At 46.6% G+C, this 16,254-nt stretch overlaps 1 protein-coding gene across 1 annotated transcript in view; it reads left to right on the forward strand.

Annotated features, from left to right (window-relative positions):
- Positions 1–16,254, forward strand: part of AJAP1 (adherens junctions associated protein 1) — an 89,083-nt gene that overhangs the window by 20,814 nt on the left and 52,015 nt on the right. The window contains exon 2 of the mRNA XM_070758232.1: positions 11,278–12,011. Coding sequence (XP_070614333.1) covers positions 11,278–12,011 — 734 coding nt within the window. The remainder of the gene's footprint in view (positions 1–11,277; positions 12,012–16,254) is intronic.

A 16,254-nucleotide genomic window follows, 5' to 3' on the forward strand; every position in this document is an offset into this window, starting at 1 on the left:
GGCCATTTTTCCCAATGATGACCCTTGTTTTGTCCCCATGGACATGTGATTTATGGTCGAATGCTTGACAGCTGACTCACTTTTATGATGGATACATTGTTGTGGTTGGAGGGGTTCACATGATCCTCTTTTGTGACCATCTGAAAAAGAGAATGGGGAAAGTCAGATTCACTTAACAACTTCTGTGATTCACTTAACAAGCATGGCCAAAAAAAATCATAAAATGGTGCAAAATGTGCTGAACAAATGTCTCATTTAATAATATAAATTTTGGATTCCATTCTGGTTGTAAATTGAGGACTACTTTAAAAAAATCTCACTGAAATTGTGTATTTAAAACACAATTATCTAATCCACGGCTGTCGAATTTTACAGCTGCCCTGAAATCTTCGTCAAATGTCATGAGAAGGAGGCGGCCTCCTTGCCTTCTTCTCCCCGGAGATCACTCGCCGTCTCAATTGTGACTTGTCAAATCACACGTTCTTTCTTTCCAAACCTCGCACAATGTCAACCGGCTGCCACGCAAAACCCAAGAGGCCTTCTGTGAAAATTGGATCGTGACTTCCGACGAGACGGGTCAGAAAATGATGCTGGCTGACGCTCATTTCCCTCCTCCTTTCATTTTCATTTGGACATATCTCTGCAGGCTTTTTTCAGATGTCCTCCTCAAGCCATGTTATCATCTTCTAGAAATGGGCCGCTGAATTTTCGTGTCCTTCTGGCATGAAACACGAGGAGTTATGGGCTTAGTCTGGTCAACAGACCTAGATCCGACACTAATCCTGGTTTGCAAGCTGTGTCAACTTTGTCTAATTTTTTTCCAATCTAATATCCTCAAACCGGTCCCCACTGCTACTCAGATATTAGTCAAATTCCCTCCTCTTTTATTTTTAATTTGGACGATGGATAGGCTTCTTGAGATGCCTCCTCAAGCCATGTTATTGGTTTCTTGAAGTGGGTCACTGAATTTTCCTGTCCTTCTGGCATGAAAGACGAAGAGTTATGGCCTTAATCTGGTCAACAGACATAGATTCAACCCTAATACTGGTTTGCAAGGCATGTCAAATTTGTCTAATTTTTTTCCAATCTAATATCCTCATACTGCTACTCAGATATTAGTCAAATTCCCTCCTCTTCTATAATATAATTTGGAAGACGGATATCTCTGCAGGCATTTTGAGATGTCCTCCTTGCTAGACTTTATTGTCTTCTTCATTGGGTTTCTGAACCTTCACGGTGTGAAACGCAGAGTGATGGGCTTAATCTGGTCGACAGACCTAGATTCATCTTGAATCCTGGTTTCTTAAGGCGTCACGTTTGTCTAATTTGCTCCAATCTAATTCCTGCGTTTGCATCTCCGCTGGTGCTCAGATGTTGGCCAGATGGAGACAGTTGTCCTGTGGCTCTGATTTGTATCCTGCTGCTTGCGTAATGGATGTTAGTTTTTCTCCATTAGATCGCTTCTGCCTGACCCTGCTAAATCCAAATTCCTGGTCCCCTTATCAACCACCCCTTCAGCCTACAAAGTCCAGGTGGGCCAGCCATCACCACTCTCAAGCTCTTGATTAAGGCTGCATTACTATTACTATTAGTCTCCTCATCGTTCCTATCACCCATTTCCTCCCACTTAGGACTGGAGCTTGTTGCTTGCATCCTTAGGATTTATATTAATATTGATGGTTTCCTGATTGCTTATTTGCCCCCTATGACAATCATTAAGTGTTGGACCTCATGTTTCTAGACAAATGTCTCTTTTTCTTTTACGTACACTGAGAGCATCTGCACCAAGACAAATCCCTTGTGTGTCCAATCACACTTGGCCAATAAAATTCTATTTTGTTCTGTTCTATTCTATTCTAATCTTTCATCCATCCATCAATTTATTTCTTTAGCTCTATTTATCTATTTATCCACCCACCCACCCACCCACCTACCTCTCTCTCTCTCTCTCTCTCTCTCTCTTTCTCTATCTATCTATCTATCTATCTATCTATCTATCTATCTACCTACCTACCTACCTCTCTATCCCTTTATCTATCTCTATCTCTGTCTCTCTACCTACCTATCTTTATCTCCCTATCCTTTTATCTATCTCTATCTTTCTGTCTATCTACCTACCTACTTACCTACCTATCTCTCTCTCTCTCTCATTCCCTCCCTATCTCTCTATCTATCTATCTATCGATCGACCGGCCGACTGACCTGTTTACCTACCTACCTACCCATCTATCTATCTATCTATCTATCTATCTATCGATCGATCGATCTATCTATCTATCTTTCTATCTACCTACCTTTCTATCTGCCTACCTACCTACCTCTCTATCTCTCTATCCCTTTATCTATCTCTATCTCTCTACACACCTATCTCTATCTCTCTATCCCTTTATCTATCTCTATCTCTCTACCCACCTATCTCTATCTCTCTATCCTTTTATCTATCTCTATCTTTCTGTCTATCTACCTACCTACCTATCTATCTAATCTATCTGTCTGTCTGCCTACCTACCTATCTACCTATCTACCTATCAACCTACCTACCTACCTACCTACCTACCTATCTATCTATCTATCTATCTGCCTACCTACCTTTTTCTCTATCTCTCTTATATCTATCAGACAGACAGATACAGTAGATAGAGACAGACAGACAGACAGAGAGATAGACAGATGGATAGATGGATAGATAGATAGATAGATAGATAGATAGATAGATAATCTGTCTATCCCTCCATCCATCCTTCCTTGCCTGACCTAACCCTAACCCTTTATCTATCACTATATCTGCCTGCCTGTCTGTCTGTCTGTCTCTCTCTCCTCCTTTTTTCTCCTATCCCTGTTGACGTTCAGTAAATAAACACCCAGCCCTATTTTTGCTGGCTGAACTGAACGGTGTCTGCGTGTGGATCTGGGGAACTGACGGACGGGGGATGTGAGCTGCCTGCCAATAAACCTGGAAAGCGCCCACAATCCTGGTGGAGGGAAGGGGGGAACATGGGGGTGCGCACGAGAGAGAAGGGGGGGAAAGGCAGCCGAAGCTCTGTGTGCAAATCGCCTTCCAGGCTGTTGGGGGAATACCTGGGCCAGGGGTTGTACGGGGGTCCCTCCTGGGGAGCTGTGGGGAGCGGCCTTCCAGGTTCCTTTGCAGCCTCGGGGCTGGTGAAACGGAGAAAATCGGCCGCCTCTGTTAAAGCAGGTCAAGGGCCCTCGAGGGGGCCGTGTTCAATTGCCATGTTCAATTGACCTAGCAGGGAAGCATGTTGGCACGTGTTGCGTGTTCCTCCTGTGGTTGACCCCTCAAGTACTTCTCCTCCCTCACTGGGGGAGCAATGGCCTCACTGGCCTTGGGAGCTGGCTCGGTCCTGGTCTCTGGGCTTTCCATTGCTGGTGACATGGATGCAAAAAACGGTATAGGAGCAAGTGGGAAGACATTGCCTCGCCTCAACCCCCCTCCCTTCCCTTTCTTCTTTCCTTCCCTAGCTTCCTTCCTTCTACTAACCTTCCTTCCTAACTCACTCACTCACTTCCTTCTTTCCCTCTCTCTCTCCCTCTCATTCCCTTCCTCCCTCCCTCTCCCTTCCCTTCCTTTCTTCCTTTCCCCCTACCTTCCTTCCTTTTCTTCCTTCCTTCTTCTAACCTTCCTCCCTTCCTCCCTCCCTTCCCTTCCTTCCCTAGCTCTTCCTTCCTTCTACTAAACTTCCTTCCTCCCTAACTCACTCACTTCCTTCTTTCCCTCTCTCTCTCCCTCTCATTCCCTTCCTCCCTCCCTCTCCCTTCCCTTCCTTTCTTCCTTTCCCCCTACCTTCCTTCCTTTTCTTCCTTCCTTCTTCTAACCTTCCTCCCTTCCTCCCTCCCTTCCCTTCCTTCCCTAGCTCTTCCTTCCTTCTACTAAACTTCCTTCCTCCCTAACTCACTCACTTCCTTCTTTCCCTCTCTCCCTCCCTCTCATTCCCTTCCTCCCTCCCTCTCCCTTCCCTTCCTTTCTTCCTTTCCCCCCTACCTTCCTTCCTTTTCTTCCTTCCTTCTTCTAACCTTCCTCCCTCCCTTCCTCCCCCCTCCCTTCCTTCCTCCCTTTCCTTCCTTCCTTCTTCTAACCTTCCTCCCTTCCTTCCTCCCCCTCCCTTCCTTCCTCCCTTTCCTTCCTTCCTTCTTCTAACCTCCCTCCCTCCCTTCCCTTCCTTCCCTAGCTTCCTTCCTTCTACTAAACTTCCTTCCTCCCTAACTCACTCACTCACTTCCTCTTTCCCTCTCTCCCTCCCTCTCATTCCCTTCCTCTCTCTCCCTCTTTCTTCCCTTCCTTTCTTCCTTTCCCCCTCCCTTTCTTCCTTCTTCTAACCTCCCTCCCTTCTTTCTTCCTTTTCTCTCTGCCTCCCTTTCTCCCTCCCTCTGTCTTCCTTTCCTCCCATCTTTTCTTCCTCTCTCTTTCTCTCCTTCCTTATCTCCCTCTCTCTCTCTTCCTCTCCCTCCCTCCTTCCTTCCCTCCCTTCCTTAGAGGAAGGAGAGAAGATCGTGAGAACGCAGCCTCCAGCAAGGGTGTCTGGGCCCTGCTTAGGGGCCCTTGAGGCTGAGCCCTCCAGGTGGCCCAATGCATAGAAGCCCATCCAGTTATAGAGAGCCCACCCACCCCCATCTGGCTGAGAGATGACCCCCCTCCTCTGCCTCTGTTCTGAGCTACCAAAAAGCGCAGGTGCATGCGGTGAAGGGCGAGAAAAATCACCGCATTAGCTGGTTGTGTTCCTGGAGGACACACGGAGGTTCGAACATGACGCCGTCCAAGGCAGACCAATTTGCAAGGGGAGAAATGGTCTTCCGCGCCACAGGCCTCCATTTGTCTCCCGTCCTTGGGCCGCTCGCGTCTCTCCCCAATCCCTCCGGGTTTGGGCCTGGGAGGAAACTGAGGTTGTCCTTGACTTGCAAGAGCCCATTGAGTGACCTTCTGACCAGCAACGTCAAAGGGGGGGAGGCAGATTCGCTTCACAATATTATTCCTCTCTTACCAGCTGAGCCTGAGAGGTCACCAGACATGGCAAGACTCACTTAACAAATGCCTCTCGCTTAGAGAGACAGAGAGAGGGAGGGAGCGAGGGAGAGAGAAGAAAGAGGGAGGGAGAGAGAAGAGAGAGGGAGGGAAGAAGAGAAGAGAGAGGGAGGGAGAACAGAGAGAGAAAGAGAGGGAGAGAAGAAAGAGGTAAGGAAGAAGAGAAGAGAGAGGGAGGTAGGGAGGGATAGGGGGAAAAGAGAGAGGGAGGGAAGAGGGAGAGAAGAAAGAGGGAAGAAGGAGAGAAGAGATAGAGGGAGAGACAGACAAAGAGGGAGGGAGAGAGAAGCAGGAGGGTGAGAAGAAAGAGGGGAAGAAGAGAAGAGAGAGAGGGAGAGGGGGGAAGAAAAGAGGCGGAAGGAAGGAGAGAAGAGAGGGAGGGAGAGGGAGAGAAGAAAGAGGGAAGAAGGAGAGGGAGAGAGACAAAAGAGGGAGGGAGAGAGAAGAGAGAGGGAGGGAAGAAGAGAAAAGAGGGGGAGGGAGGCAGGGATAGGGAGAGAAGAGAGAGGAAGGGAGAAGAGAGAGAGAAAGAGAGGGAGAGAAGAAAGAGGTAAGGAAGAAGAGAAGAGAGAGGGAGGTAGGGAGGGATAGGGGGAAAAGAGAGAGGGAGAGGAGGGAGAGAAGAGGGAGAGAAGAAAGAGGGAAGAAGGAGAGAAGAGATAGAGGGAGAGACAGACAAAGAGGGAGGGTGAGAGAAGAGGGAGGGAGAGAAGAAAGAGGGGAAGGAGAGAGAGAGGGGCGGAGAGAAGAGAGAGGAAAGGGAGAGAGAAGAGAGGGAGGGAAGGAGAGAGACACGACTGTTGATGTCTCCCCCCCCCCCCCGTAAAGGAGCTCGGCTTTAGCATCCAATGGCATCCAAAGCCAAGGAATTTCGAGATTCAATGGAATTTAGATCTATGATTTGGAGTTTGATTTTCCAGCAGGTCAATCTTGGAGACATTGGGCCAAGGCTGTCCGGGAGGGGACGGGGGCTCCTCCTCCCCCTCCCGGCTCTGGGGGGAGGGGGCCCGTCTTAGTCGCCGCCAAAGAGGCTGTTTCCCTTGTTGTGCTCGGATCAGCGCCGGGAACTCACAACTGCCTCGTGGGTCTTGAAAAGGAGGAGTGCTGTGTTGCCTAGACAACGGCAACTCCCACCCACGCATCTGTTGGGTGCCAAAGCGCATCTTGTCATCACTCACACGTCCCTGCACACGCTTGGACACGCAGGACGCCAACTCTCTGCCTCCCCAAAGATGGCGGCCTCCCCTAAATGTGACCGTCTCCATCCCCAATGGGCTGACCCAAAGGTTGGGGGCTTGCGCTAGTTGAACCCGGGGCTGGCCGGTTGTGGTTTGGCCAAAAGAGTGGAGAGAGGAGACCTCAGGATGGACCAGAAATCTCCAAAAATGGTCAGCAGGTCAGAGGCTCCAATTGGAGATGCAAAAGGATCCAGACAATTTGATTTTAATTTGTCTACCAATCATCTACCTACCTACCTACCTATCTATCATCCATCCATCCACCTACCTCTCTATCTCTCTACCTACCTACCTATCATTCATCTATCTATCTATCTATCTATCTATCTATCTATCTATCTATCTATCTATCTATCTATCTGTCATCTATCCATCCATATACCAATCATCAATCTACCTACCTATCTATATATCATCCATCCATATATCTACCTACCTACCATCTACCTACCTATCTACCTATCTACCTATCTACCTATCTACCTATCTACCTATCTACCTATCTACCTATCTACCTATCTACCTATCTACCTATCTACCTATCTACCTATCTACCTATCTACCTATCTACCTATCTACCTATCTACCTATCTACCTATCTACCTATCTACCTATCTACCTATCTACCTATCTACCTATCTACCTATCTACCTATCTACCTATCTACCTATCTACCTATCTACCTATCTACCTATCTACCTATCTACCTATCTACCTACCTGCCTGCCTGCCTACCTACCTACCTATCTATCTATCTATCTATCATCTCTCTCCCTCTCTCTCTCTACCTCCCTCCTTATCTATCTATCTATCTATCTATCTATCTATCTATCTATCTATCTATCATCTATCCATCCATATACCAATCATCAATCTACCTACCTATCTATATATCATCCATCCATATATCTACCTACCTACCTACCATCTATCTGTCTATCTGTCTATCTGTCTATCTGTCTATCTGTCTATCTGTCTATCTATGTATCTGGCTATCTGGCTATCTACCTATCTACCTATCTACCTATCTACCTATCTACCTATCTACCTACCTATCTACCTACCTATCTACCTATCTACCTATCTACCTATCTACCTACCTACCTACCTGCCTATCTATCTACCTACCTACCTATCTATCTATCATCTCTCTCCCTCTCCCTCTCTACCTCCCTCCTTATCTATGTATGTATGTATGTATGTATGTATGTATGTATCTATCTATCTATCTATCTATCTATCTATCTATCTATCTATCTATCTATCTATCATCTCTGTGTGTATCTCTGTCTGTCTGTTTGTCTCTACATATCTACCTGATAGAGAGATAAGTAGAGATATAAGGTAGCAGAGAGACAAAGAAGCCGACAGAATAAGAGCTGATAGATAGATAAAGATAGAGAGACAGAAGGATAGAAAAATGGCTAGAGAGATATGTAGATAAGTTGGTAGATAGGCAGAGAGAAAGAGAGAGAAATAATAGAGGGTTAGCTCAATGACAGTCTATCCGTCTGCCTATCTATCACCTATGTATTCCTCTATCTATAACTGTCTCTTTATCTACCTTTCACCTTTCTATCTGTCTGTCTGTCTGTCTGTCTGTCTGCCTGCCTGCCTGCCTGCCTGCCTGCCTACCTACCCATCCATCCATCCATCCATCCATCCATCCATCCATCCATCCACCATGTCAGGCTATTGTGTTGAGGTCATCGGAGGACTTGCAGAATGCTGGGGAAACTGAGGCAGGCCCGCAGGGAACTTGGGGTCTCTGCCAGGTGAAAGTCAGCAGTTCCGGCTTCTGCAGAGCAGCTGAAACCAAGTCATGTCCTTAAAACTGGCTTGTCATTTATCACGGCTTGTCAAACTCTGATCCAAATCACATCTCACTCGATTCATGCAATCTGAAGATTTATCTCCTGGAGGGTGGGGGGGTGAGGCAAGAGGCGGGGGCAGGAAAGCCCCCCCCCCCCCATACACCCACACACTAGTGAGATGCACACAATGACAACCTCCGGCATCCTGGCTTTTCTCGTAGCCCCGGGGCAGCTTTCCCAAGGAGTCCTCGAGTTACGACTAAGAACCCAGGAGGAGGAAGAGGGAAGGAAGGAAGGGAAAGAGAAAGGGAAAGAGAAAAAGGAAAGGAAAGAGAAAAAGGAGGAGGGGGAAGGAGAGGAGGAGGAGGTGTTGAGGAGGAAGATAAGAAGAAAAGAGGAGAAGGGGAAGGAAGAGGGGGAAGAAGAAGAGGAGGAGGAGGAGCAGGTAGAAGTAGAGGAGGAAGATAAGAAAATTGAGAAGAAGGAGAAATAGAAGGGGGAAGGAGAAAAGGAGGAGAAGGAAATGGAGGAGGAGGAAGAAGAAGAAAGGAGATAGAGGAGGAGGAGGTAGAAGTAGAGGAGGAAAAGAAGAAAGAGGAAGAGGAGGAGAAGGAAGAAGAGAAGGAGAAAGGAGGGGAGGAGAGGAGGAGGAAGAAGAAAGGATATAGAGGAGGAGGTAGAGGTAGAGGAAGAAGAGAAGAAGAAAGAGGAGGAGGAGGAGGAGATGGAGGAGGAGAAGGAATAGTAGAAGGTGAAAGAGGAGGGGGAAGAAGAAAAGGAAGAGGAGGGGATGGTGTCCCACAAACACCTTTAACCAGAACTAAAGCTCAGGGACCAGTAGTTTCTCCTCCAAAGAGTAACTCCTCCCTCCTCCTCCTCCTCCTCCTCCTCCTCCTCCTCCTCCTCCTCCTTCCCTCCTCCCTCTGCAGCCCTTCATGGGATGGTCAAGGCAAAGGCCCTTCATGTTGCCATTCAACGCAAAGACAGAGCTTGCGTTTCCAGAGTCCTCCACTTACGACCACAACCGGAACCACAATTTCCCCATCCAAGCAATGCCGGTTGTTACGTGGATCAGGTCCGTTTTCCCCCACCCACCTCGAGAAAGAGAGAAAAAACTCACTCAAATTCAACCTCCTAGTTGTATCTATGCTTGTAACGATGGGTGAAAATCCTCACCAGACGTTCTTCCCATCTACCCAAGGTTTGTCTTCTTGGTTCTCCACCTACGTTGACAGGCCTGGTCTTCAGGTTCTAGAGCAGAAGTAGCTGACCCTGTGGAGGAGTTGATTCCACCTCGGTCCATCTGCCTTGAGCAGGTTCTTTTACTTTCAATGAATGGTTTGTTTTAATTGAGTTCTTTGTCAAAGGAAATGCGAGCTGTCGGACATGAATGGGGCGAGAAAGACAGCTCGTTTCCAAAGGAACGTTGTTTGGTGCTCTCATGGTTGAGCGTAAAGACGGGGGAGTATAGGCGGAGGTCAGGAGACCTCATCACAGAAGCTTCAGTGGGGGGGATTCTCAGCTGTGCAATTTCTCGGAGTCGATCAAGACAGAAAGGAAGGAGTAACAAGCCTACCCAAGGGTGGCTCGGAGACGCTTCTACTGAAACGAGAAGGTTGCGGAGGTGGAACTTGACAGAAGGCGAGGTTAGGCGAAGAGATCGCAACGTTGGTCTGTAGGCACGAGGGTCGCAGGTTATGGAAACTAGTTCTAACAACTCTGGTTGTTGTTCTGTCGGGCTGTCTGGTAGACTCCTCCCAAAAATTCACAGGGAAAAAGTTCAGACACACACACGTTTGAAAATTCAAAACAATGTTCTTTATAATGAAAATTCACTTAAGACTAAGTCCTCTTTTGATATAGCAAAGAGCACTCGTCTCCAAACAAACTGGTCCCTTATCAGTTCTGTGATACTTAGCTTGCAGCTGTGAGGCAATTCACAGTCCTTCTTCTTTCACAAAGTGAAACACACTTTGCTCTGGTTTAGTTTCAAAGCGGGGAAAAATCAGCACACAACAGGTCAAAGTCAGTAAAGCAGTCAGGAAACACAGCGATCAGATAATCTTCCACAATGGCCAAACCCACAGGCTGCTATTTATAGCAGCCTCACTAATTACCAGAGCCCCACCCAACCACAGGTGGCCTCATTTTCTTTGATAATAATCTCTCAGTTGTTGTTGCCTATGCATCGCTCTCCGCATGCGTGGCTGTATCATTAACTCTTGTTCTGAATCTAAGGAGGAGCTAGATAATTGATCTCCTTCTGAGCTGTCTGCCTCACTCTCCTCCTCCCTGTCACTCATGTCTTCTTGGTCAGAGGAGCCTTCATCAGCAGATTCCACCGATGGCAAAACAGGCCTGCAGCATGTGGATGTCTCCCCCACATCCACAGTCCTTGGGGCAGGAGCTGGTCCAGAGGGAACCACAACAGTTGTAGTAAGGGGTTGTCGAAAGAAGAGCACGTTCTGATTTAGAAAATTGATATCCTAGGACAGTGATGGCGAACCTTGTTCGTGCGCTATTGCACATGTGCGAGTGCACACAGCCATAATTCAATGCCTGGGGAGGGTGAAAGCAGCTCCTCTCGCCCCCGCGGAGGCCAGAAATGGCCTGTTTCTCAACTTCTGGTGGGCCTAGTAGGCTTGTGTTTCACCCTCCCCAGGCCCCAAAGGCTTCCTGGAGCCGTGGAGAGGGTAAAAACGCCCTCCCCCTTCCCCCTGGAGGCTCCCTGGAAGCCAAAAATGCCCTCCCAGAGCCTCTGTGCAAGCCAAAAATCAGCTGGCTGGCACACACATGCACATTGGAGCTGAGCTAGGACAAAGGCTTGCGTGCCAGCAGATATGGCTCTGTGTGCCACCTGTGGCACCCGTGCCATAGGATCACCATCACTGTCCTAGGATATGAAATAAGGATATTCAAAGAGAAGATGGATAGTGACACCATGAAAAATCAGAAGAGAACATAATAGGATCCTACAGCAGGGTTACGATCCAATGTAGGTTGAGGAACATGCTTGTTTTGGACCTGGAGTTGCGTGAGGGGGTCACCTTGGCCAAGGGTTGGAAACCTGGTTAACCTTGTTGCCGAGGGAAATGTCACCTGAGGTTCCTTGATGGTCCTACACCCACCTTGAGAGGTTTCGCTTCATGGGTGTCTGTATCTAACCTGCTTCTCTCTCTGTCCTCAGGTCAGCTTCTCCTGCGCGAAGCCACGCTTGGATTTTAATAGCCATGTTTCGACTTGCCATGGAGGTCTCCTCTTGTGTGTCCTCGGGCCGAGACCACCGGCACCATTTTTTACAGAGACCCGCCCGCTGGTATGGATTCCCTCATCATCTTTTATGGAGCTTTTATGGACACGGACTGCAAGCCAGGAGGCTTGGACTCCCTGCCAGCCTCGACTACTTGGAACTCTCCAACGGGCAACGGCCCGACTTGTCCCATCTCAAAAGGTTGCAGAATGTGGCGGACCTTTGGCGGGAAAGCCTGCGGACGCCGTCGCTCGCCCATGTGAAAGCCAACCCTCTGTTGACGGACAGGAGAACTGTGTCCCAGGCTTACTTGAAGCGGCGGAAAAGGTACCTCCGAGCCAACAGCAAGCCGACACTGGAGACGGAGGTCATCGTATGGGGATCCACCAGCCCCTTGGAAGCTCTGGACACCAGCACCATCCCTGGGATTTACAATGGTCCTGCCACCTCAGTTTTCGAACGGGTGACCAGCAGTATGACGACCACCACCACTGTCTCCACCACAACGACGGTGTCTACGACCATCCAGTTCAAAGGACTCGGCCCAGAATTTGGGGCACCTAAGAACCACCCCGTCAGCACGCTGCTGCCCCCTTCAACGTCCCGGGGTAGCAGGAAAAAAGTAGATGGTCCACCACCACCGCCACCTAAAATACCCGGTGATACTTCAGGTAGGTGTGGTTCTTTTTTTGGAGGGCCTTTGTGGATGTTCTCAGTATCAGGGCCATCTGTTTTCTATGGAGGAGCTAGAAGGCGGGAATGACATGGATGAGGGGAGGGTCTCCATCCCACCTCTGATGTCCCCTGTGGTGCCTCAGCAGGCTGAGATCTCAGCATCTTTGGGGTTGAAAAGAGGTCAAATGGGGCCCAGGTCCTCTAAGAGGCCTTCTGCTTCCACCTCTACCTTTAATGTCCCACCTCAAGAGGTTCTTTTGGTGATAATCCAAAATCGTCTCTCTTGGACCTCCAGAAAGGTGGTAGGCAAAGTTCCTGATCTTCTCAGATTGTTGACCATCCCGTCAGTCACCTGGTTCTTTCCAGCCACTGATTTGATGTCACTTTTGAAGTTTTGGAAGAGAAGCTTTTGTGAGTCCATCTGTGGCACACTCTTCAAGCGAGGACATTGTATCCCAGAGATGGCAGCTCCATAGGTTGCGATTTTCAATGTCATCGGTGTATCAATTTTGCTTTGCTCTCTCTGGCTTCTTTCTTCTTTTTTGGAGGATTTGTCCATTTCAGTATTTTCTCCTTTGGGTGAATGTCAATTTCAGGTTTTTTCTATAGTTGATTCTTTTTTTGGCGGGGGGGGACGGACCTAAAACTGTCAATTTCAGGGGGGGGGGTCTTCCTCTGGCTGATTTTTGTTTATTTGTTTGGTGAAACGGTCAATTTCAGCTTCTTTCTGTGGTTTGCTGGTTGCTGGTTTATTTTTGGTTGATTTGTTTTTGTGTATCTGTCAATTTCAGGTTTTTTTCTGTAGTTGATTCTTTTTTGGGGGGGGGGCAGACAGAAACTGTCAATTTCTGTGTCCCTCCCTGGCTGATTTTTGTTTGTTTGTTTGTTTGTTTGGTGAATTGATCGATTTCAGCTTCTTTCTGTGGTTTGCTGGTTGTTCGTTTATTTTCGGTTGATTTGTTTTTGTGTATCTGTCAATTTTACTTTCACATAAATGTGTTTGGGTCACTTTTTGGGGTCATGTTCAAATGTTCCTTCATATTGGTCTGGTTTCTGGGCTGCTTAATTCTGGAAAAAGATCTCCAGAAGTTGTGGGTGTTCCAACACTGGAAGTTTTTTTTTTAAAAAAAGTTTTATTTCTTGTTTTCAAATACATTAAGAAGTGAAAAACATCTCTCTCTCTCTCTCTCTCTATATATATATATATATATATATATATATATGATGATGGTGAATGTGATTTCGCCGAAACGTCGCATAGACATGCAAAATATTACACAGGGCAAAACCCGAACTCAGAACAATCTACATATATATATATATATATATATATATATATATATATATATATATATATATGTGTGTGTGTGTGTGTGTGTGTGTGTGTGTGTGTGTGTGTGTGTCACATGTTTAAGCTGAATTTGAAAATTAAGGGAGACTAGGATAGATCTATTTCGGCCTTATTTTGGCCTCATCAGCTAGCCATACCCACTGGGACTTGAACATGCAACCTTTGCCTTGTAAGGCAGAGAATTATCCTCTAGGCTACAGTATCCAATCCCTTCAGCTCTGTACCAGGGAAGAGTTACATTTTGTGTCGAATCACCCTGATATATTGAAGGAACATCACAGCTCCTTTTTTGCCTCTCGGCCCAACCCAGGGCCATTTCCAAGGCAGTTAATTTTATTGATAGCCGACAATTCTACATATATATATATATATATACATACATACACACACATATTTGCAGATCGTTTCCCGTTTTTTGTGCAGTTGTTATTAATCCTTATTTCAAATAAAGGTAGAAACAAAACGACTTAGTTCACACTAGAAAAGACTACTAACATTAAAGAAATAACTAAAATTATATATATATATTTGTTTTCGTAGATTTTCACGGGTACAGGTATGACGGTCTTGTTATATTCAGGTTTCTTCCCGTGTAGAATTTGGAAATTTCTGGCGATGTTTCGACGAGGTCCCACTCGTCATCTTCAGGCTGGTGTTTCTGTCCTTGTTCTAGGGCGAACACACCCAGGAAGTTTCTACACAGCAGGCAATTGCTGAGCCATCAAACCACACCCAGCCACCAGTATTTATAGAAGGAAGGCAGCTCAGGTCTCGCAGTGTTTGCCCTAGGACAAGGACAGAAACACCAGCCTGAAGATGACGAGAGGGGCCTCGTCGAAACGTCGCCAGAAATTTCCAAATCCTACACGGGAAGAAACTCGAATATACTAAGACCGTCATATATATATATATATGTGTGTGTGTGTGTGTGTTTTCGTAGATTTTCACGGATATATGTATGTAGATTGTTCTGAGTTCGGGTTTTGCCCCATGTAATATTTTGAGTGTCTATTCGACGTTTCGGTGAAATCACATTCACCATCATCAGGCTGAAGTTTCAAGCTTCGTGCTATTGTAAATATTTACAACAGCACGAAGCTTGAAACTTCAGCCTGATGATGGTGAATGTGATTTCACCGAAACGTCGCATAGACACTCAAAATATTACATGGGGCAAAACCCGAACTCAGAACAATCTACATATATATATATATATGTCACATGTTTTTACTGAATTTGAAAATTAAGGGAGACTAGAATAGATCTATTTTGGCCTTATTTTGGCCTCATCAGCTAGCCATATCCTCACTGGGACTTGAACCTGCAACCTTTGCCTTGTAAGGCAGAGAATTAACCTCTAGGCTACAGTATCCAATCCAATCCCTTCAGCTCTGCACCAGGGAAGGGCTACATATTTTTGTGTCGAATCACCCTGGTGTATTGAAGGAACATCACAGCTCCTTTTTTGCCTCTCGGCCCAACCCAGGGCCATTTCCAAGGCAGTTAATTTTATTGATAGCCGACAATTCTATCTATATGTGTCACATGTTTTTACTGAATTTGAAAATCAGGGAGACTAGGATAGATCTATTTCGGCCTTGTTTTGGCCTCATCAGCTAGCCATACCCTCACTGGGACTTGAACCTTCAACCTTTGCCTTGTAAGGCAGAGAATTAACCTCTAGGCTACAGTATCCAATCCCTTCAGATTTGTGAAGAGAAATAAGAAAATAAATAATAAATAATAATAAAAGAATAAAGAAGAACCATTTTCCAATAATTTTAAGCTTTCCTGTCTACATTCTCTTTATCAAAAATTTCAATATTCCTATAATCAGACATTAGCTGTCAATCAGTCATATCTTTTTTGGATCCATATATTCCATTTCCCCTATAATTTATTAATTAAATGAAGTTTTTAAGCAGAAATCGAAGGACCCTGTGTCTGAAATACTGGGGGGATTCCTGCCTATGCAGGGGGTTGGACTAGAAGACCTCCGAGGTCCCTTCCGACTCTCTTATTTTATTTTAATCAAGGAGAGAAGCAACTTAGAATTAAGGGGGAAAATATCCTGAGAGTGAGAACAATTAACCAGTGGAACAGCTGGCCACCAGAAGTTTTAAAGCAGAGATTGTCTGGAATGGTCTAGGCCTTCCTGCCTGAGCAGGGGGTTGGACTAGATGACCTCTGTGGTCCCTTCCAACTCTGCCATGCTGTTCTGTTCAGATCTATGGTGGGTCAAACCTTTCCGTCCATCCTCTCCCCTTTCTAATCAGCTGCTGTGGCCTAGAGGCGGGGCTTTTGCCTCCCAATCAGGAGGTTGTGAGTTCAATCCTAGGTAGATGCAGAGTCCAGGGTTGGACTAGATGACCCTTCCAACATTGTTGATCTGTTAAATCCATTAATCTTAAACGCCTTCGGTCCTTGCAAAGAGGTTTTCCATCAGATAAACGTGTTTGGGTTATTTTTGCACATAGTCCTTGATTTAGCATCCATTTAGTGACCGTTCGAACTGACAACGGCGGTGAAAAAGTGACTTCTGACCGTTTTCCACACTTAAGGTAATTCCAGATTACCTCCGGAACCGCCTGCTACCGCACGAATCCCAGCAACCGATAAGGTCCCACAGAGTTGGCCTTCTCCGGGTCCCGTCGACTAAACAATGTCGTTTGGTGGGCCCCAGGGGAAGAGCCTTCTCTATGGCGGCCCCAGCCCTCTGGAACCAACTCCCCCCGGAGATTAAAATTGCCCCCACCCTCCCTGTCTTTCGTAAACTACTCAAGACTCATTTATACCGCCAGGCATGGGGGAGTTGAGATATTCCTTCTCCCTAGGCCATTACAAGTTATGCATGGTATGTTTGTCTGTATGTTTGTTTTATAATAAGG

This window comes from Erythrolamprus reginae, chromosome 8 (assembly GCF_031021105.1).
Source record: "Erythrolamprus reginae isolate rEryReg1 chromosome 8, rEryReg1.hap1, whole genome shotgun sequence".
Classification (NCBI taxonomy): domain Eukaryota; kingdom Metazoa; phylum Chordata; class Lepidosauria; order Squamata; family Dipsadidae; genus Erythrolamprus; species Erythrolamprus reginae.